The 22,883-nt window shown below is 44.9% G+C and overlaps 2 protein-coding genes across 15 annotated transcripts in view; one reads left to right on the forward strand and one right to left on the reverse strand.

Moving 5' to 3' along the window:
* Nucleotides 1-2,526: 2,526 nt before the first annotated feature.
* On the reverse strand, nucleotides 2,527-4,881 carry LOC105019856 (transmembrane protein 182). Its single transcript, XM_013139897.3, has 3 exons — nucleotides 4,118-4,881; nucleotides 3,534-3,821; nucleotides 2,527-2,961 (listed from the first exon to the last, which is right to left on the reverse strand). The coding sequence occupies exons 1-3, from the start codon at nucleotides 4,386-4,388 to the stop codon at nucleotides 2,645-2,647; spliced, it is 876 nt and encodes a 291-aa protein (XP_012995351.2). The 5' UTR covers nucleotides 4,389-4,881; the 3' UTR covers nucleotides 2,527-2,644.
* A 3,241-nt stretch (nucleotides 4,882-8,122) lies between these two features.
* Nucleotides 8,123-22,883, forward strand: part of inpp4ab (inositol polyphosphate-4-phosphatase type I Ab) — a 31,844-nt gene continuing 17,083 nt past the window's right edge. For 6 of the 14 annotated variants that reach the window (XM_013139909.4, XM_013139915.4, XM_013139916.4 and 3 more), the window contains exons 1-2: nucleotides 8,123-8,332; nucleotides 16,311-16,405. The gene's annotated coding sequence lies outside the window, so the exon portion shown is untranslated. The remainder of the gene's footprint in view (nucleotides 8,333-16,310; nucleotides 16,406-22,883) is intronic. The other 8 variants (XM_010886275.5, XM_034289698.1, XM_010886285.5 and 5 more) reach the window with 4 other exon arrangements.

The following is a 22,883-nucleotide window of genomic DNA, read 5'->3' on the forward strand; positions in this document are numbered from 1 at the left end:
GATAAGAGAGGGACCAGGGATGAGAGAGGGACCAGGGATAAGTGTGAAACTAGGGATGAGAGAGGGACCAGGGATGAGAGAGGGACCAGGGATGAGAGAGGGACCAGGGATGAGAGAGGGACCAGGGATAAGTGAGGGACCAGGAAAGAGAGAGGGACCAGGGATGAGAGAGGGACCAGGGATGAGAGAGGGACCAGGGATAAGTGAGGGACCAGGAAAGAGAGAGGGACCAGGGATGAGAGAGGGACCAGGGAGACAGAACAAGGAAAGGGAGTAACAGCTCCAGAATGAGACGGTTGGACTGGGGGGTCGACTAAAGGGAAGCGTCAGGGGAGGTGGCCTGAGGAACCACGGAGATTGAGCAGAAAGACAGATCGCAGTAGCACCATGGGTGAAGAGGGCCTACATCCCAACACCTTGGCCAGGTCTAACCACCTCTTCTTAACGAGGAAAAGCTTCCTGTAACCCTGGGAAAGATGCAGGTTAGTGGGGAGCAGGGAAGGAGGGGCAGGGGAGTTGTGGAAAAGAAGGGGACATGGAGATTGGGAAGTAAGCTGAGGGGAAGAAACAGGATAATGGGTACACTAAAAAAAAAGAGAAGGTTCTTGGAGTGTCCTCCTTCTTTAAAACTGTGGGGAAACACCTAGAAGTTCTTTATGGAAAAATGTGAATGGTATAGTAAAGGACTGTTTGTACATTAAGTTACTCATAGAGCCATGTGAACATCTACCTGTTCAAAAACCTACCATAAAAGGTTCTTTGAGGAACCATTAAAAATGGATTCTTTGAGGAAACCTTTTAAAGGGTTCTTAGAAGGACTTATAATGGTTCTCCCACAGTTTCAATGTGAAGAACCGTCAAAGGATTAAATCTAAGACATACCTCCCATCTCTCTTGACTCTTTCTCATCTATCAGTCCAATATAAGTCTCCTCAGCTTTTGGCTCTCTAAGGACCAGTAGGCACACAGCCTGAAGGCTTCCCAGACCCACACCAGACATCCAGATCAGATCAGGGGCTGGGTGAGTACGGTCCTCATATTTATGGAAAACACTGGGTCTGCAGAGTGGAAGCACGGGGGGTCATAATTGCGGCCCAGGCATGGGGCTTCAGCCTGGGGTCCTGATTCAGGTTCCAAGGTCCTGGTTCTGGAGAGAGGGTAATTTCTTCTACTTGCTGGGCAAAGGGATGAATAATTACGGCCCGTGGGTGGACCCTGAGGCACCAGGGCTGATCCAGGACCCAACCAATTGGGAGGAGAGGGTTTTGTCTAGGGAGGTTGGGAAGGATAAGATGGAAAGGAACTATGCCGCCTCACGCTAGCTCCGAATATGTGACAAAATAAACTGCTTTTCACTCTCATCCGTTCTCAGGTGAAAAATAAACGTTCATATATCCGTCATTTATTTCGTAAGAGGTTACGGGGGGTGACCAACATTAGCGTGTGAGCCACGGCGACATCGATGACACGTGACACAACACAGTGATTCTAAAGGAGGAGGCGGAGCTGGGGGGGTGGTGGCGGTGTTGGCGGGGGGGGGGGGGGGGGGTGGGTTTGCGGAGGTGGGGGTGGGGGTTAGGGAGGCCACATGCCGGTAATGAATCTGCCAACAGCATCTATTTTTCCAAAGAAAAGAATTTGAAAGCAAGAGATGACTGAATCAGGCTCTCATTAAAATCTCTCCATCTTAAAACGAGCGGCTTGTGGCACCGGTGTGGGTTTAACGTGGCTGGGTGATGAAGGGGGGGGGGTGGAGGCAGGCGGTGGGAGTTGGGGGTTGGGGGGGGGGCTAGTGACAGAATGTTTCAGGCAGTGTGAGGCCACGGAAATGAACGTGACAAGCTCAGGTGTAATTACGCTCACCTTGTTCACGGCTCAGATTAGGGATGGAGAAGGAAAGACATTAAAAGAAAAGAAAAACACTGATGAGACGCTTCACCTCTTCTCCTCCTCCTACAGCTCCTCTCTTCATTATCTCCCCAAGTCAGTCTCATCTCATCGCTGCCTCCCTGACTCAGGCCCTGGCAACTGAGAGGCGACCATGTTTGCCTTTTCCAATTATAAAGGTGTGATGGTATGTTACTTTAAAATGGAGTTAACTGTTACTGTACAAAAGGAAAACAATTGTTTGATCTGGAACAGTTTCACAATTGAATAGATTATCTCGCATACGTTTTCCGACCGCGTTTCACTTTTTCATACCTCTGATGTAATCAGATTGGAATGGTGCAACTTCACATTCGTTGTGATTGCATGTCTTCCTGCTGAAAATGTATAAGCTCTACCATGGCTTGAAGTATGTGGATGAGAAATACTCTGAAGGTGGCTAACTACTGTTAAAGCAACACTGCCCTCTAGTGGTCACAGGGAACACAGAAACATTTCCATTCGATGTTGCCGTTGATTAGGAGCCCACTGTCTTGATTATCCCAGCAGATAATGACAATCTAATTCACTACCCATCCCATCCTGACTTGACTGTCTGCTAGAGTCCACATCTGGCTGAAGCGCTGGAATCATTTCACAACTCCCAGTGACAGGGACAAGTGTCTATTTATTCAAATCTAATCACAGTTTATAATTTCAGTGGTATTAATGGAATTCATCTGTGTTAAACTGTGAGAGGAAATAAGACTTGACCACACTATAAGTCACTACTGGCTCTGGAATCCGGACTGAAGTCTAAGTCTTTATGGAGCAGGACTGTCGCTGGTTCAACCTCCAATGTTCTCCGTGCAGAGCCCTCTCTGACATGGCCTGTCAGAATGAAGAGCAGTGCGGCCAACAAAAGGAAGAAGATTGAGACGGGAGCGAACAGGAAAGAGAGGCCATAGAGGACACTCAGGTGGTACACTGCTGGACACCGAGAGGAGAGCTGTCGCCGGGCCGCGTAGTTCTCTAGGGTGTCCAACACCTGGGTCCACACCACAAACATCACTACAACGGTCAGGAGACATAGACCTGCAAAGACAAAAAGGTAGGGACACTTATGCCTGAGAAAGGAGAATGTAGGGAGAGAGTGAGATATAGGCTTGGGAAAGGAGAAGGTCTGGAGAGAGTGAGACATAGGCCTGAGAAAGGAGAAGGTCTGGAGAGAGTGAGACATAGGCCTGAGAAAGAAGAAGGTCTGTATTGAGTGAGACAGAGGTCTAAGAAACAAGAAGGTAGGGAGAAAGTGAGGCAGGCCTGAGAAAGGAGAATGTAGTGAGAGTGTGAGACATAGGCCTGAGAAAGGAGAAGGTCTGGAGAGAGTGAGACATAGGCCTGAGAAAGGAGAAGGTCTGGAGAGAGTGAGACATAGGCCTGAGAAAGGAGAAGGTCTGGAGAGAGTGAGACAGAGCTCTAAGAAACAAGAAGGTAGGGAGAAAGTGAGGCAGGCCTGAGAAAGGAGAAGGTCTGGAGGGAGTGAGACTGAGCTGGATAGAGAACAGGGCAAGGGGGAGAGTGAAACATTAAAAGGACTTTAAATTGCTTCCAAAAGAACTGAGAGTGGAGTGGAACCCTACCTTGGCAGCAAACTCATGAGGACTCACCTCCAGTGAGAAAGAGTGCCCCGCCTACTTTGTAGAGTCTAAAGTTGGCAAATGGGGAGCCACAGAGAATGAGGAACACTCCAACCATTATGGTGGAAGTGCCCACTAGAAGGAAGATGCTCCAGAGGGCCCTGTAGACAGCAGAGTTAAGTAACTGGTATTCCTCAGTAGAGTCAGGTAACTGGTACTCCTCAGTAGAGTCAGGTAACTGGTACTCCGGAGTCGGATCAGAGGCAGGAAATGGGAAGAGGTAGGCGGGCACACATATCTTTTGGTTTGGTTGGTTAGCTAGAGAAAAATAACATTATATTAAAGTTAAGTTTAGTTCATTCTTGCATTAATGAGGGAAATTTATTTCAGATGATTCTTGCATTAATGAATTCAATTTAGTTCAGATGATTCTTGCATTAATGAATTCAATTTAGTCCAGATGATTCTTGCGTTAATGAATGAAATTTAGTTCAGATGATTCTTGCATTAATGAATTACATTTAGTTCAGATGATTCTTGGATTAATGATTGAACTGTTATCTACTAAACAGTATTCCTATTGACAAATAGAAAGGGAAAAAACTCTTACTTACTGATCCAGAAGAGCCACTGTAAGTCTTCCTCTCTTGTTCCCAGGAAAGAGCATCTCCAGAAGAGGCCTTGGTGGAAGAAGGTGTCCTGACGTTGCACCTCCCCTTCGCCAAATCTGAGGTCCCCAGCACTCCTGGACCCCCCGGGGCCACACGTCTCAGAGGCCAGTAGCCAGTAGTCTGACCCAAAAGAGAGCATTAGGAACAGGGACCCCAGGCTTCCGCAGAACCCAGCTAGGAAGAGAAGGACACTCCACCTCCCAGCAGGAGACATGCCACTAGTCAGGCCAATCTGTCAGCTAGACTGTCAGGTGCTGCCCAAGCATCTGTGTTGGTAGTCACTCTGTTGGTGTTGGTAGTCACTCTGTTGGATTTGGTAGTTACTCTGTTGGTGTTGATAGTCACTCTGTTGGATTTGGTAGTCACTCTGTTGGTGTTGATAGTCACTCTGTTGGATTTGGTACTCACTTTGTTGGTGTTGATAGTCACTTTGCTGGTGCTGGTAGTCACTGTGTTGGTGTGGATAGTCACTTTGCTGGTCTTGGTACTCACTCTGTTGGTGTGGATAGTCACTTTGCTGGTGTTGGTAGTCCCGGTGTTGATGTTGAAAGTCACTGTGTTGGTGTTGGTGGTCACAGTGTTGGTGTTGACCGAGTTTCTGTGTCTGTTTTCCCACCCGTCAGTCTGTTTCAGTCCCTCGGTCAGTCTGTCAGCTTTGTTCCTATCTAAAGCATGGTTGGGAAGCAGGCTAAAACTACCCTACATAATGTAGCAGACCTATCCACCTAATTGGCTGTAGCAAATTCCTTCCGCCGATCCGTTCACATGGGAGTGGCCAGAGACAGAACAAATAGAACTGGCCACTGGCTATTGGATTGGAACCATGACATTTGTTTTGGACATGGAGGCTTCAGAACAGGAGCTGGTTATTTATGTTTATGCTCCCTTGTATTCCCAGCAACCTCCACCGCCAATCAAATGCTGTGGGGGAACGCGTGAGGGAGTGTGTGTGTATAAATAAGCACTGCTGTCATGATTTTGAGACTTCCAGGGATATGGTTACAATTACTGTTACTTACAGAAATAGAAGCCTGTGTGTTAATGTGAAAAGTGCAACAGAAACAGTCCGTCAGTCACACCAGTTTCTTAAAAAAACATATACTTCTGTATCTATTTGAGTATAGGAAGAGCATTATAAATGTATGTTGATGATTCATTAAAGACCAGATTCTGAAAGAGTATAATAATATTCTACTGCCATGTTGACATTGAGACTGGGGTTTTGCGGGTACTATTTAATGAAGCTGCCAGCTGAGGACCTGTGAGGCATCTGTTTCTCAAACTAAACATTCAAATGACGTGTTTCAGAAAAAAGTTATTTGTTTCTGGCCATTTTGAGCCTGGAATCGAACCCACAAATGCTCATGATGAAGATACTGAACTAGCCCAAAGAAGTCCAGTTTTATTGCTTCTTTAAAAGGCTCATTTATCATTAGAAATCCCTTTTGTTGGCACAGCTGAAAACTGTTGTCCTGATTAAAATGATAAGCTTGGATTAGCAAACACAATGTGCTATTGGAACACAGGACTGAAGTTTGCTGATAATGGACCTCTGAATGCCCATGTAGATATTCCATTTAAAATCAGCCATATCCAGCTACAATAGTCATTGACAACATTAACAATATCAACACTGTATTTCTGATCAATTTATTTTTACTTTAATGGACCAAAAATGTGCTTTTCTTTAAAAAACCTATGAACGGTAGTGTGCATGAATACAAATGATTACGTAATCCTCAAGAACACCTCTACTTGTACAGAGAACCAAGGATGCACACAAAAACATGAATTACATTTACTAATAGAGGGGAAACCTTTAGTAGTACAATACAGATTAATATGATGACAATTGAAATCTCCCCAATGATGAACATGAATAGAGGGTTAAGCTCACATTGACATATTGCTGTGTTCCACTGGGAGGAAGATTGCAAGGCATTTGAATGGGTTTAGTATCAAAATTGAAAACTGCACTTCAGCAGTTCTACGTTTTAAACCACTAGACACACTCTTGGAGAGAGATGAAGAGCGCAATGTAATTACTGTACTGTGTGTTTGTGGATTAGAGACTTCAGAAATAACGGGGACATTGGGAGTCCTTTCATCCAGAACAAAGCTTCTCGGCCATGATACAGTTTATCATTGCAACCACTCAGGTGATGAACTACGTGGCTCCTGGCCGGGACAAAGGTGAGAATTGTCAGTTGTGTCTTTGGCACTGAATAGATTTGAAGAGGTATTTGATTTTATTGATTGAGTGACCTACCAAATTAGGTGTGCCAGTTTACGCTTAAATTAAAGTTTAACAGTAATTTGTCCTAAGGAGAGGTGTGAAAACCCTGATCTTGAGTTCAGAGCTATGTAAATCATAGTTAAGTACCTCAACACTTTCTTGTTTAACAGTCATCAGTTGAGAAGTGATCAGTGCTTGGGCAATTTCCAGGCAACGACATTTAATCACCATCAGACAATGTTTTCAAATATTTCGATTGTGAGGACTGTACCAGAATCACAATCACCTTTATTCATAAAGTTCATTTACACAGAATGTTACTTCTTGTCATGGCAATAGTGCCACTAGTAATGATAAAAACATGTAGGGACAGTACACACAAAATATATGCAAAGCACAGAAGCTTGGAAGCTTGGTTAGATTCCTTGAGAATGAATTTGTAGCCCACAATTAAAATCATACTTGTGTCGGTTCTACAGGTATAGGCCTACAGCAATACACAGTACAAAGAGAAATCTTTTATTGTCAACCCCTGTGTGAAAAACTGCTATTGCCGACAGTGGCCACCAGGTGGTAGTACAGCTTTATCAAACTGCATACTGAAATATAACAGTATGACAAGGCCTAAGCTCTATAATTGCATATTGAAGAATAACCATTCGGTTTAAATATTGATGTGCTCTGATAACTGGACATTATAATGCAATATGTAAAATGTTACTGTAAATAATTGCAATCCTAGCCGTAAAGTGAGGATGCATGGCTATGTCTTCTGTTTCAGCTGAATGACATGTCTGCCTTCATTTGTTCTGTAGTCTGAGTTATTACATTTACAAATAAGTAACATTACACATTCTCTTACCCAGAGGAACGTACAGTAGCTGAGTGTATTTATTTTCATACCGGGCCCCCGTGGCTATGAAACCCACAGCCATGGCATGCTCTTACTTAACGGGCTACACAGGATCTGAAAGGACAGATTGTCTAGTTGATTACCCAATTCAATTATTATTTTTTTAAAATTATACATTATCATACTTTCTTGATGCCTTTCTTGATCCAAAACATATTATTTTCCTGTTGTCATGAAGAATTATTCAGTTAGAGACTTGAGAGTTATTGCATTTCAGTGTTGCTATCCAGTGTCTACTGACTATCAGTAACATTTCAACTAACTATCTATTAACCCCTACTTTAACCTTTACCTTTATCCGAACCCTAGCCTCAGCATTGCCTTTATTCACAAGTACATTTAGACAGACCCGGCATTTTGCTTGGCTTAATGGTGATTATGTAGGTAGACAACACACAGGGACAATATGCACAGCATTTATGTAAAGTTGACATACATTGGTAGAAAATGAATGGGGAGTGTATAAGATGATGGGATATGAGTACTGTTTCCTATACGTTTATTTACAGTTTATGGAGATATTTACAGATTTTCCAGTATATCAATCTAGATGTAGGGAGATGAGCAGAGTTGTCTCTGTTGTAGATGGTTAGTAATAGTAAGGACTGTAGCACAGGGAACCATTCAATCGAGGTACTACTCTCAAAATCATTATTAGTAGTAGTTCAATTTCCCAAAAGTATTTTTGTTTGGGCATGATTTAACAATTTGTATACTACTATTGGATGTCTGCAGACTCAAGGGAGGAGGTTCCTTTTGAGATAGTTGCGAAGTCACATGACACAATGTGGCGAACAGGCAGGGCGAGATCACACTGCGGAGTGGACAGGGGGAAGCAAATGTAGGAAGCAACCAACCGATCCTCAACGTCAGACGCAGCCTGTTTTTTTTTTTTTTAACAAATTGATTGTCATCAAACATTGTAAAAAGGTTTGTGTCTTCAATTTTGAATGCATTCTTCTGGTTAGCCGGGGAGATATAGCAAGGAGGAAAAAGACGTCATGAAAAGGTTAGCATAACAGCTAATTTGCTCATTCAGTTGTTTTTTTCATCTTCTACTTAAAGTTGTATTTTCTTCAGTGTATAGACAGTTGTCAAGTATATTATCTTATGTATTGGGTTGTGGAAGTTATTATTTCATACGATCCATTTTGAATAACATAACCTGCAACTCAGGCTATTCTTTACACGTAATGTTTTCATATGGATTGGCTTCTAGCAGGAGCATAAAGCAGAGGATGCGCACTTGCTGCTCTCAATGACCAAGACATGGGGGTATTTGAATGTCGTTGGACATTGCGTTCCTTCCCAACTATCGTATGTATTGTTGTCTAATATTTTATGACCATGTAACTGCTCTCTGTGAAGTAATATACATACCCGGCTGAGTTCATCTGTGTTCATCCTCTCTCCTCTCTTGATTAACCAAATTCTTGTACCGAATTAACAATAATAATGTGAACAGTAAATGTTGTCAGGTAGCATTCACTGTCGCCTTGGCTGGTGTTAGACATTGTCAGGCGGCAGTGTAGCCATAAATCTATAAGGAGTGTGTGTGGCTTCTAGGCTGGTAGTCGGGGCTCTGCTGGGATGGGGGGCAGGGGGCAGTGCGGAGTTATGTAAGTCTGTTAGGAGAGTGGTGGTGCAGATGAAAACCCTTTACCAGGATCCTCAGTTATTTCCACATGGCTAAAATTACGTCTAGCCATGACAGTGCCAGCTATACTCACAGATGGATGGGGTGTTTGTCTGGCTATGAACCAACAACACCTGTGAAGTCTTATTTACCAGCCTTTACTGGAGATGTTTCCCTGAAAGTTTAATACTCAATGTAGTGTGTGTGTGTGTGAGAGTGTTTTAGGTCTTACTAAACTCATGGGGACCAAATATCCGATTGAGTATAGTAAAACCAGAAAAAAATTTACTCATGGGGACCTTTTGCCGGTCCCCGTGAGGCAAAAGTCACTTTTTCCGGCTCAGGGTTTAGGTTTAGGGTCAAACGTGCAATTTATTTTATAGTTAGAATTGGGGTTTCTTTAAGGTCCAGGCGTTGTTGGTTAAGGTTAAGGTTAGGCATTACATCTAGGTAAAGTCTAGGCATAAATGTTACTTTATTGAGGTTAAGGTTAGGTTTAGGGTTAGGTTAAGGTTGGGGTAAGGGTTAGGTTTAGGGTTAAGATTAGGGCAAGGGAGCATGCAAATTTCTATTTTTCTGGTCCACATGAGGATAGCTGTACAAACGTGTGTGTTTGTGTGTTTGTGTGTTTGTTATCGGTATCAACACAGTCACCAAGAGCGTATTTTAAACCGTCTTGATGTGATGGGCTGAACTGGATTCTCGGCTGTGTTGTCTGAATTCCAACAGCCCCTCAGCACGCCTTCACAGGCTCTAATCACCCATTATGTTAAAAACCCCAGCGAACCCTGTGTTCCTGTCCCCGTCCCAGGGCTCTCGGGTGTTATGCTGCTGGCTGCGTGCTAAATAGAAATACCCATACGAATGGTCCATCACAGGGACGATGTTTCCTGTAGTGGGAATAGTGCTTCTTGTGTTGCAGTGTATTGGGTTGGGTTATGGTCTCATGTGAACAACTGGAGAAATGTTCTGGAGATTTGGTGGGAACGGATGACCAGAAACAAGTTGTTTGGGTCGGCAGTGATAATGGCCGGCATTAGATCTTCCTGTCTTGGCTTGACCCGATCACTTTCCTACAGAATGACAGTAGTCTGATCTGGAGCGAAGAGTGCTGAATTGAGTCAGAATGGATTGTGTTTACTGGAAAGTCATCAGAGCCGAGGTCAAGAGTGAAAAGGGGGGAAATGCTTATTGATTAAGAGGCAGGTTACTTCCAGGCTTCTGGAGGATCTGGAAAGACTGGGACCAATTTCTGAGTCCACTCCAGGTTGGCTTTGCTAGGACGGTGCTCACAGTTCCCTGTTTCTCCCATGCAAGCAAGCGCACATCCAGAGTTTGTGTCCACTGTGTGTTTGTGTACGAAAGCGCTGTGACTCAGGGCTGAGAGTCTCTCCCACCAGGATCAGAGAGCGAACAGCAGCCTGAAGATTGATGCCCGCACCAACCCACAAGCAGATTCTCTCTCTATTTTCTTGCTTTTTTTTTCTTTCTCACTCTCTTTATTTTCTCTCAGTCTCTCTGCGTCACACAACAGCCACTCTGTTTACAAGGTCAAAGATCTCTCTAGTAGACATTGATATCAATATTATTAGCCAGTTAATGATTGCGTTCAATCTCACTGTTCCTATAAACACACACACACACTTACAGAAGGGCCAATCCATGTTACATCATCTTTAAAAGTTCGTGCAACATCCTGCTTCAACCAAGCCCTCTGCAAGCCCTTACACCATCATTGAAATGTTCCCAATATGCGTTCACACACAGTGTCTGCTCTTTCGCTAATGACTCCGGAGCCGCCGTGAATGTCTGACGACAAGTCTCCTTTCTCCTTCATTAAATGACTTACGAGTTCCACTGTAGTTGTGGCACCCTGGTGAGGAGCTGGAGCCACAGGCAGCAACACCCTGCCCTGCCTCCTCACCTGGCCTGTGTGGGATGGTACTCCCCTGGGGTGACTGTCTCTACCCGTACTGGTCTGGTCAAAGGGAGTGCACCTCCTGCGGAACGCCGCGTGAGACACAGGGTTCGGTGCGTTTTCCCCCCACTCATGCGACAGGCTGGGTTATTGATCGCAGCAGGGGAAACGGAGACAGTAAGTCGTCGTTTGTGGAAAAGCGAAACCCGTCGATCGGCCTGGGCCTGCACTAAAAGCTCAGGAGAGGAATGAGATGTGGGGACTGGAGAGATCGGAGAGAAAGAGAGATCGGAGAGAAAGAGAGAGAGAGGGAGAGAGATCGGAGAGAGAGAGGGGGAGAGGGGGAGAGAAGGAGGGAATACTTGAAATAATCCATGAAGTTATTGAACCCATTGCCCTCTATGGGTGTGTGGTCTTGAGTCCATTTATCAATCAATAAATCACTAACGTATTGAACACCAAACTATAGTTTTTAAATAAGTATGGGCTGTGAGTTTGGACTGTACCCCAAATTATCAAAATCCAGAGGAGAGCTGTTAGATTTTTCATACCTAAACAAAAGCAAAAATGAAACTTCCATGACAACAGCATTAACATAGAGCAGAGCAACACAACTGACCACCTTATGACTGAAATGAGAATATAATGGAAAGAATCAACCCAAAAAAAAAAAACCTGAATGAGAGATTGACTAACCCAAGAAATACCCTGCCTATGTAAATTCTCTGTAAGCAGAGCCTTGCCAATGAGGGTGACCAACATATGTAGACCACAATAGGATGTGGAAATGGAACAGTTGAGAGGAGGGGGAGCGAGAGCGAGAGATGGAGAGGAAGCGAGGCTACAAGGTGACATTGCTTACGGAACTAGAGAACGTTCTCCAGCCCCCGCAGTGTTTTCTCTATTGGTCTGGGATTCCACAGCATGGGTGACAGGCCTGTATGGTACTGCTCTTCAACAGTCCCTGTTAAAGGGTTGGCGGTTTCAGAACCGGTGTTTAGACGGGTCTAAGGACAACTTGATGATGTCCAGTCCTGTCAGTCCAGTTTGTCTCAGAGCGCCCACTCCCAACTCCTCCTGTCCGTCTTCCTGTGTACCTCCTCTGGAGAGAACAGTGAGCCTTAGAGGGGTCAGAGCCATTCTGGTGGGCCTCTCTTAGCTGCCGCAGGAATTCTGGAGTGGAGAGAGGGAGGAAGATGGGGTGTGTGTAAGCGAGACGGAGGGTCCAGAGTACTCGAGAGGACGAGGGAGGGACGAAACGGCGAGGTGGAGCCGGAGCAAAAGACGGTGAGCACGAGAAGCGGACTCGTGACCGGGACGACGTCCACTGCTGATTGCGGGTCTGTTGACGTCATCCACCTCTGCTGATAGGGGACATCATCCACCTCTGCTGATAGGGCCCCTTCGCCCGCCGGTTATGCTCTCATCTTACCGCCATGGACAAAGAGCCGAGCCGAGTCTGTTTTGTGTTCGGCCGTAGCATGTAGACTGATGTGGATGACTCATGTGGGCCTGCACTGCGATTGTGCTGCTTCAGCACGCGCCGCTTCAGTTGCCAGCTGCTAGGTCCCGTGCTAATGTTTCTGTGCACATGCGGCCTTGCATTTAACGGTGACCAGAGAGTGGCTGGTTGAAGGTAGGAAAACGCGTTGTGGTTGGCTTATGTATCGACTGAACTGTGGCCATTTTGAGAGGTTTCTACTAGGCGTCACTTTTTACGCCCCGGCCTGTAAAACCAGAATGTCAAAAACGTGACTGATAGTGCAACTAAGACATTTGGACTTATCTGTTGAATTGGGGATGTGTTCCTTCCTTAAATCTGCCATGCACATATTTGGTTCAAGGGAAGAGATGTTTGCTTTCACTGAGCTGAGTTCCCATCCACATACTAAAAAACTAGCTTGTTATTTTTGATAGACTTTTTTTGATTTCCTTCACACTCATCCTATAAAGTTAGTGTTTCCGTGCCAAAGTTAGTGCCAAAGAAATAGCCTAATCTGACCACATCCATGTGAGACAAGGAATATTAAATGTTTTGGGTTGCAGTAACGAAGGTGATGTCAGTTGGTTCACAATGAATGAGTTGCGCTAACTCAGATTTTCTTTTTCAAAATAAAAGCCATCATTGAACTAAATAAGTTAATATGTTTAACAATCTTGTCTGTACATTTTATGTTTAATGGCCGTTCCAATGTTATTCTTGTCTGTTCTTTTTCACAGACTAGATTGTTAACTATATTGCCTTATACATTTCAATTATGGCTTTTATTATGATAAAGAAAATCTGAGTGCTGCCAGCATAATATCCTGCTGCTAAAATAACACGAATGAAGCCTTGAATGGCCATTACTAGTTATCGTCACCTATATTGATAGATACAAAAACCTAGCTGGCTACAACCTTCAGTAGATATGTTATGGGAAGCCTAAAATGAAACTGTTTACTAAATTGTGACTATTTCTGGTGGATTTTCAAATTATGTTCTCAGGATTTGTTCAGGATATTCATTCATTGGATTGAATGGGCGTTATCAGTGGTTATCAACCTCATAGATATGGGTCAGAAGGGGCCTGCTAGCCTACTGGTAGGCTCAGAAGGCTGTTATCATCCATTCACATGGTTAATCACGGATAAATACACGAGAAGACTCCAGATCCAATCCCAGACGAATTCAGGTAGCTGCTACTGGTAAGACCATTAAAATGAGAGCCTTTAAACTGTGATGATTTCGTCAATACTTAATTATCTAAATACTAAATTAACCATGCGAATGGATGATAACAGCCTTCTGAGCCTACCAGTAGGCTAGCAGGCCCCTTCTGACCCATATCTATGAGGCTGATAACCACTGATAACACCCATTCAATCCAATGATAACATTCGAACCGCCTGGATAGACAAACACTTCGCTGGCTACACGATTCTCTCGTCTTTTCTCTTGACGAAAAAGTCTGTTATCGTCATGTATATTGATACAGTAGTTATTGTATCAATGTAATTCACGAATGCCTAATAAGCGGTTAAAACAGCCAGTGGTAAAAGCTATAAAGTTCATAGATGCTATTTGTGGTGGAGGTAAACTCAATAAGAAACGTTACTCAGTTTAACGCTGGTTAATGGTGCCTAACAAAATATTCAAACTTGAAGTGATGTTAATGAGTGAAAACAAGATAATGCGAAGAGGCAATACTAACACCTGGCATGTTTGCATGTTAGGATGCCGTTTGACCCAAAACACAGAGACAACACACACGGAGGCAGATGGCTATCAGAGATGTTTATTTGAACAGTCAAACTTAATTGTGCAAAGAGGGGGAGTGCATCTTCTGGATGGTAGTGAGGTGTAAGACAGGCAGGCAGGCAGGCAGAGAGGAATCCAGGGCAGAGCTGAGAATCAGAGTGGGTAGTCACAGAATGTCCAGTCTTGACTCACCGACGGAAAATCCAGGGGGAATGTGAGTGAGCAGTGCAGGGTGGAAGTCGGCAGCTTCGCAGAAAACGGCAGAGAATGGTTCAACAGGTCTCTGCGGGAGGCAGTGAAGCAGGTAACTCAGGTAAGTAGCCAGCAGCAGATCATAGGTGTAGACTAACGATCTGGCGCCGAAGAGGTGAACAGCCTGGGTAGATATACTGCAGAGGTGATGAATGGAATGAGTTGCAGCTGTGTGGAAACTGTGCAGGATTGAATGGCCACGCCCCTTGAACTAGTTCCTCCCTGGTCACGCCTCTCACAGCCTCAGGTGTAGACGAACACAGCACAGACAGAGACACCAGGGGGAAAAGGGCCACACACAGGAAAGGAGAACACCGCCAACCCATAACAGTGCAGTTCGGTGGCGTAGGACAGTTGCTTTCACGTGGGCGACTCAGGTTAGATTCTCGAGGGGGCAACCACGATTTACACATTTTATTGGGGGCCGGCTGAACTAGGCTTGCCTGGTTTCTTGTTAATAGCAATCACTATAGTCAATGAACAAGGACCACTGATCCCCTCACAAAGGGAAACAACTGAACAGGGGGCGGGTTGGTGGATTTGCACCCTCATGCAAGTATGACCATTGGGATATCTGACGGAGTGCATACCGCAACTACTAAATAGACACATATTAGGCAGATATTGTGATTCGAGGGATCCGATGTCAGCTGATGCATTGCTTGCCAGTTACCACTCGGGTTTCCTATCTGAACCGGCGACGCTGTTTTGTATATTTTCGTGGTGTTTCAGATGAGACTCTGTGACGGTTCTTATCTCAGGGGCTCCTCCCGAGATAATGTTTCGGAAAACAGGCCAACGCTGAGAAGCCTATGTCATGTGCCTGAAAGGCAGAGGACAAACACAAATCCCCAAAAGGTCCTCCCGGCCAAACTAGAATGCCGTAGTAATGACAGACAATCCCGTTATTTAAGGACATCATCATTCAGTCATACCTGGCTGGTTTGGGAGCCAAGCATTTGTATGGGTGGACCTCAGCGAAGTGAATGGCAGTTGTTTCTCTCCTCACTGATTATGTCATCGTGAAATCTAACCGATCAGCCGGCTGGCTGGCAGTGGCTCCACACGGCTGCAGGCAGAACTGCGCTCTCTCTCTCGCCGGCGTGCAGCCACAGCCTATAGAAAGATTTGTCAGAACCTTTGACTGTGGCTGTGTGAGCGTGTGTGCGTGCGCGATAGATATAAAGAGACGGACACAGACGTGGGAACAGACCCTGCAGGTTACGGCATGAATCATTCCTTTCTCAAATGCAGAGCAGCTGTAGCCTTTTAATATGAAAATGGGACTCTTCCGTCCCCAACATGCTGTCCTGACACACGGACACACGGACTGATACAAAACACACGCCCCTGCTCTGCGCGTATATAGCGCTCCGCTATGTTGATCAGGATCTCCCGTGTGATGCCAGGGGCCATCTGGACGGTCCGCAAACAGGACTGCTCTTTATATCCAAGCAAGCACTCCAATGCCTCCACACACCCTTAAACTATGCACACACACACACACACACAATCCGGAATCCACGTACCACAGCACAATAACATCAGATTGGCCATGACCACTGACACTGAGTTTTATAGGGACCTACAGTCTGGAGGCCAAGCGATGCCAGTCGGCGCGAGGGGCAAAATGCCAGAATAGACAGTCTGTGCTGATGCCTAAGGCCGTCGGGTGTGTGACACTAGGGGCGGGTGTGTTTCTCCGAAGTCACGCACGCTCCCACTACACACACCTTCAGAATCCACATGTCACTTGGCAGAGACATCATGTATGAAGCTTCCATTTTAACGGCGGCCATTTTGTGGCGTCACACCCATCAGCCCCTCTGCTCTCGGGGTGACCGGGTTGTGCTGGGTCCTTTGATTCTGGATCCTCAGGCGCTGGAAACTGGGTTCTGGGTTGTATTTATATTTCTGTGGTTGTCTCTTCATCTCGTCAGGTCCTGAGGGAGAACCGGCCTGTCGCTCCTGTCCTGTACGGAGTTCTCTTCTGTGACTCCTGATTTGGCTCCCTCACCATCCCTCACCAGTGACAGTAAGTACAGCCAGGGGCGACTGGTCATTAGGGGGCAGGTGGGGCATAGCTTCACCAACGCCAGATAACTTGAGAAAATGAATAAAGTGGGTTTGAAACCCTCAATTTGGAGGAGAAACTTGAAGTAAAGCGACTTGGTGCCCATCAGCCACGGGATATTGTCATCACTCAAACTGCTGGTAAAAGTAACCGCGGGTTTAACGTGGAGTGGTTTTTGAAGAAAAAGTGGCTAACGGTTAGCATACAAAAGAAGGCGTCGATGCATCTGGGATTTGCAGTGCGCTCACCTGTTTCAAGGAGCATGTCCATAAAATGCGGAAGCAAAATTATGAATGGGCTGCCACCATTCACGATGGAACAGACGAGCCAGGCCGACGAGTAACCAACATAGCGCCGGTGATGAAGGAGGCATGCAACACAGTCATCTCCCAGGTGGAGCAGAGGTTTTCACAAAGTGTGCTGACCACTCTACTGCCACACTGAGCTTCACACTGGTAAGACGGCCCTGTCTCTGTTAAGATCCATCCATGAGAACAACCTAGAGGAGGCTTTTGGGGAGACCGTCGCTGCTGAAAATTATCACATCAACATGATAGCTTTACTTGTATGTATCCTATATTTTGAAATGGTTTGTGCCCCACCAATGTTTTACATACAGTGGGGAGAAGAAGTATTTGATACACTGCCGATTTTGCAGGTTTTCCTACTTACAAAGCATTTAGAGGTCTGTAATTTTTATCATAGGTACACTTCAACTGTGAGAGACGGAATCTAAAACAAAACCCCAGAAAATCACATTGATTTTAAATAATTATTTTGCATTTTATTGCATGACATAAGTATTTGATCACCTACCAACCAGTTAGAATTCCGGCTCTCACAGACCTGTTAGTTTTTCTTTAAGAAGCCCTCCTGTTCTCCACTCATTAACTGTATTAACTGCACCTGTTTGAACTCGTTACCTGTATAAAAGACACCTGTCCACACACTCAATCAAACAGACGCCAACCCTACCACAATGGACCAGAGAGCTGTGTAAGGACATCAGGGATAAAATTGTAGACCTGCACAAGGCTGGGATGGGCTACAGGACAATAGGCAAGCAGCTTGGTGAGAAGGCAACAACTGTTGGCGCAATTATTAGAAAATGGAAGAATTTCAAGATGACGGTCAATCTCCCTCGGTCTGGGGCTCCATACAAGATCTCACCTCATGGGGTCAATGATCATGAGGAAGGTGAGGGATCAGCCCAGAACTATACGGCAGGACCTGGTCAATGATCTGAAGAGAGCTGGGACCACAGTCTCAAAGAAAACCATTAGTAACACACTATGACATCATGGATTAAAATCCTGCAGCGCACGCAAGGTCCCCCTGCACGCAAGGTCCAGCGCATGTCCAGGCCCATCTGAAGTTTGCCAATGACCATCTGGATGATCCAGAGGAGGAATGGGAAAAGGTCTGATGAGACAAAAATAGAGCTTTTTGGTCTAAACTCCACTCGCTGTGTTTGGAGGAAGAAGAAGGATGAGTACAACCACAAGAACACCATCCCAACCGTGAAGCATGGAGGTGGAAACATCATTCTTTGGGGATGCTTTTCTGCAAGGGGACAGGACGACTGCACCGTATTGAGGGGAGGATGGATGGGCCCATGTATCACAAGATCTTGGCCAACAACCTCCTTCCCTCAGTAAGAGCATTGAAGATGGGTCGTGGCTGGGTCTTCCAGCATGACAACGACCTGAAACACAGCCAGGGCAACTAAGGAGTGGCTCCGTAAGAAGCATCTCAAGGTCCTGGAGTGGCCTAGCCAGTCTCCAGACCTGAATCCAATAGAAAGTCTTTGAAGGGAGCTGAAAGTCTGTATTGCCCAGCGACAGCCCTGAAACCTGAAGGATCTGGAGATTATCTGTATGGAGGAGTGGGCCAAAATCCCTGCTGCAGTGTGTGCAAACCTGTTCAAGAACTACAAGAAACGTATGATCTCTGTAATTGCAAAAAAAGGTTTCTGTACCAAATATTAAGTTCTGCTTTTCTGAGGTATCAAATACTTATGTCATGCAATAAAATGCAAATTAATTACTTAAAAATCATACCATGTGATTTTCTGGATTTTTGTTTTAGATTCCGTCACTCACACTCAAGAGTACCCATGATAAAAAATTACAGACTTTTACATGCTTTGTAAGTGGGAAAACCTGCAAAATCAGCAGTGTATCAAATACTTGTTCTCCCCACTATATAAAAATGAGTACAGCTGTTCTGATTGCAGGCACTTGCCATACATTTTCTGTTATGGCTGTAGTAGGTTCATGCAGGAGGTAAACTGAGATTCCCAGCCTTAGATTTCCAGGTGAAGGTAAAATAAAAAAAGATGCTTGTTGAACCTACAGTTTAATATGGATATTTGCTTTGGTCCGGAGCGGCCAGAAATTAAAATGGTTCTGAAAGTCTGACATTGAGTTACTACGTTTATAGAATTTAATAGTTGAGTCTCTGTGATGAATCTAGTGCTGTGTGACCCTGATCCAGGGCTCACTCACAGCGCCATATATAGACCGAGAAGAATCGCAGCGTCGGTGTCAAAAGAGATCTGATTTCTCAAATGAATGTGCCGCCGGTCGTCCATAGCAGCCGCTGTGCATCTTTTCCACAGTCATTAGGACACAGATGCTGGTGGGGTGCAGAGTTGAGCTGTGTTTACGCCAGGCCGGCTCTATAAAAAGAATATGTGGGCTGGGAGTGCAGGAGGATGGAGAGGATCGTGGAAACCAACCACATGCTGAGTCGTTACTCGACGTCAGTACAGATAAGGCCGAGATCTGATGGAATTCATAGACCGTACTGGAGGCTTTCGCTCATCCTGTGTGCATGTGCGTGTTTGTGTGCGTGTGTGTGTGCGTGCGTGCGTGTGTGCGCACTCCATTGCTGTCCTGTCAGGACATTGGCAACCGGTCAAGACAGAAACTGACTTTGGCCTTTTAAGGGAATAAGACTGCTCTGCTCTGTACTGGCCTTTTCAGAATTAGAGACTCCATCAGAGAGGAGAGAAACCGTTGATACAAACATGTCCTCATTTCTAGGAATGTTTGAACAAGGCCCCAGTGTTTGATAGTGTTAATCCCACTCAGAGGAGCTCCGGATGGGAAAATCCACGACTAATGCATGTCGAGGTTCAAAACTAATTGTCTTGTCTCATGGCTTGTAATCCTGACGAAGTCCTGGAGTCACATGGCTAAATTAGACTGGTCAGTCACTCTCAGGAGGTTATGTGCTGTATGGGGTAAAGGGGGGTGGGTCTAGGTAAAAAGATATTTTGTGTTTTTTGTTTTTTTTAAGGCATTCGTGCAGATCCTTCACAGGATCTTAATTTAACACATCTTGTAGGTTGCATCCAGCTATAAAGACCAATCACAATCTGTAGTGAAAGCCATTGAACCCAGTCAGTCGGAATGTGATTCACTCACTGTGGAGAATGTGAATTGTTCTCTCAATCATAGTCACACGATTCCCTCTCCTCTATTCCTTTGCAAACTAGTGCTTGTCTGTGTGTGGACAACCCTTAAAGAAAATGTCTTTTAAACTGGGTTGGATTGAGTTTATCAGGCTTCGACGCTGCAGTATGTACAGCATGTATATTCCAGTTGTAGAGCTGAGTGAAACTATGTCAGAAACCCAACAGGGATTAGCCTAACCTAGCCGCCAAAGCTCCAATAGACCAATGTCTCCCAGTTCATGCGATTAACAAATCATCTGGGTCCCCTCTCTCACACTATATTTGGCTGTTACCAATGTGTCCTGTATTCCCAGCCAATTTACAGAACATCCATAGAAATTAGCCAGAGAATTGGCAAACTCATTCATTCATTGAGCAGAGACGACACACATGAGATTTGTGAATTAATTGCCCTGCTTGTGCTATGCTATTGCCAGTATGTAGTACGCTTAGCCGTGGATATAGGGGGCACCTAACTGTCTACATAGTACAGCCTGTGGCCTATGTAAGGCACATCCTTTGACCAGAGATGCATGTTCTCTGACAGGGCAGAAGAGGATCTGCGATTAAAGAGTAAACCAGAGATGCATCTGCTGTAGTTTTCACCGGCAGCGACCAGCTATAGATGGGCCCTGCTCCAGCATTTGCTTCTGGCTGATTAGAGAAGACCCCCGCCAGCGTCATGTGGTCCTGCCAGCAGAGCCCCCATCCAAGCCTCTGTGGAAAAATGCCCGATCTCACAGTATGTGTCAGAGGATGTCTCCAGAACAGTGTTTCCCCTATGAATGCTTCGGAGAGACACCCTTGATTATTTGCTCCATTTTTTTCTGTTGATTTGTGACACCACCTCTGGGCCTGTTGCTTCTCATCCTGAATGTAATCATGTTGGTCAGCAGGGCAGGTCCATGCAGAGTTTTTAGTGGAAACATTTAAGGCTGCGTCCCGGCATGTCACCGTAACACACAGTAACGTGCCATCCAGCCAAGCTGAGAACCAACCCTTCAGCCAAGTGAAGACCTTGAAGTCCAGCTATTCAAAATGTCTTCAAAGGACTCGAGGCCAGCATACCACAGTCACAAACCGTATAATCCGAATTCATCAGTTTCCTTGCCACAAAATATTTTCGTTTGATTAGGAGACCTGGTTTGAGTGTCTTGGATTGATCAAGATCCAGAGAACTTTGAAGAGCTCACTGCTGTTACCATGGAGACATCCAGGGCCAGATGAAGGAGAGTGGTTCCGTCAGAATCCTTAGCACATTGCTATGATTAGTATCATGTCTGTACAACTGAATATTTGGGATAGTCTCCATGCTACAAACGGCCTTTGCATAAAGGTTGCTAAACACTTGATTTTAAATCCAGAAATATCACCAATTATGTCACAAACAAATGGAGCTTCCAGTGGAACCTTAAATGACAAACTATGTATTTATACAGCATGTACAGTTAGTTTGTCCTTTTGATTAAGCTAGGCATTGTCAGTCTTCTCTCTTGTCTCTGAGGTGTCACAGGTGGTGTGGGTTGTCGCCTGCTGCTGTCCTCCAGACGTTGGCTGTGACAGAAATAGGGTGGATGTCTTTTTGAGCTGTTAAATAGGGCAGGGCTGTCTATTTCCCACAGCTGTTCCATGAGGAGTGACTGTTCCATGAGGAGATGGGAGACCTGGTTCCATGGGCTAAATGTCCACTTGTGAAGGACCTGCCCTGGGGGAAGGGAAGGGAGAAAGTGGGGTGAGAGCTATTAGATGGTTGTCTGAGGTGAGACTAGAACTATTATTGGAATATGGTTTGATAATATATGGTTTTGATCATTTGTCAGCTCAGCATTTTTCTTTTGTGCATTAGGGGAAGCTGTTGTTCCTTTCTACTCCACTTGTGACTCTTGTTTGGGTAATGCCAGTGTATGACGATTGAGAAGTATTCAAACCCCCTAGCCATGTCCAAAAGACGCTACGCTACAGCCTGAATGGAAAATGAGTTAAAATGTGAATTTGTGTCAGTGACCAACAAAGACTACCCTGTGTGAAGTAAACATTCGTTTTCAGAAATGAAAGGGGATGCGTCAGTTACTGGCCAAACCCTTTGCTATGACACTCCAAAGTATGTTAAATCCACTTTCCTTTGATCATCGACCTGTTTCCAATACACCTGTTTTGACATTTATTAGGTCCACATGTGACAGTGTAAACAGCAGTTTCTACAGTGTTCTACACTGAACAGGGTCAGATGTCTTAGTCAAGGACAAAACAACAGACTCTTCACCTAGATGGGTCAGGGATTAGATCTAGCAACGTTTAGACTAGAGTGAAGATTTTCATTTCATTGGGACAATGAGCTAAACACAATCACAATTGAGGTCTCAAAAAAAGCAAAAAAACTTGTCGGCAGTCGATCGTGCAAAGCAATATCCAGCAGGAGTGTTTCATAGCCACAGAGGTAAGCTGTTCTGTACCTCCTGTTACGTTACTGTAGATCATTAAAGAAAATAGCCTGTACATTTTGTATTAGTTTCGTGCATAGTCTGTGAAAATGATACTTTGCCCGCGAACCTGCTGTGATTTTTGTTTCAAAAATAGTTGCTCAGGCCTACAATTAATTATGAAAAGTGGAATCCTGGCATCTTTTTGTTTCCAAATTCAGTGTTTAAGTAGCAATCTGGACACAGTGATGTCCCGTTTGATGTGTCTGATTATTTAAGGGCTAACTCAAGAGACCCCCACAATAACAAATGTACAATACTTCCCCTTGGCCAACACAATTTATCAAATGGTCAGGCTTTCACAAATGTACCTGATTACAATTAGCACATCTCCAAAGCTAGACATTTGGTCTTGTTTCTCTGCAAGTTAGCCTTGCCATTCGGCAGACATTTATCTGTAGTACACCATACATGACAGGAACAATATAATGAAACATATTGTAGAATTCATCCTTTTATGGGATACACATCAAATTACACCATCTTCCAAAAAAATATT

This window comes from Esox lucius, chromosome 22, assembly GCF_011004845.1.
Source record: "Esox lucius isolate fEsoLuc1 chromosome 22, fEsoLuc1.pri, whole genome shotgun sequence".
Lineage (NCBI taxonomy): Eukaryota > Metazoa > Chordata > Actinopteri > Esociformes > Esocidae > Esox > Esox lucius.

Coding starts and splice junctions, on each gene's coding strand:
- LOC105019856 (XM_013139897.3), bottom strand. CDS start 4,388: ATGTCTCCTGCTGGGAGGTGGAGTGTCCTTCTCTTCCTAGCTGGGTTC. Junction 3,822..4,117: donor ACAGTGGCTCTTCTGGATCA/GTAAGTAAGAGT, acceptor ATTTTTCTCTAG/CTAACCAACCAAACCAAAAG. Junction 2,962..3,533: donor GGCACTCTTTCTCACTGGAG/GTGAGTCCTCAT, acceptor TTGTCTTTGCAG/GTCTATGTCTCCTGACCGTT.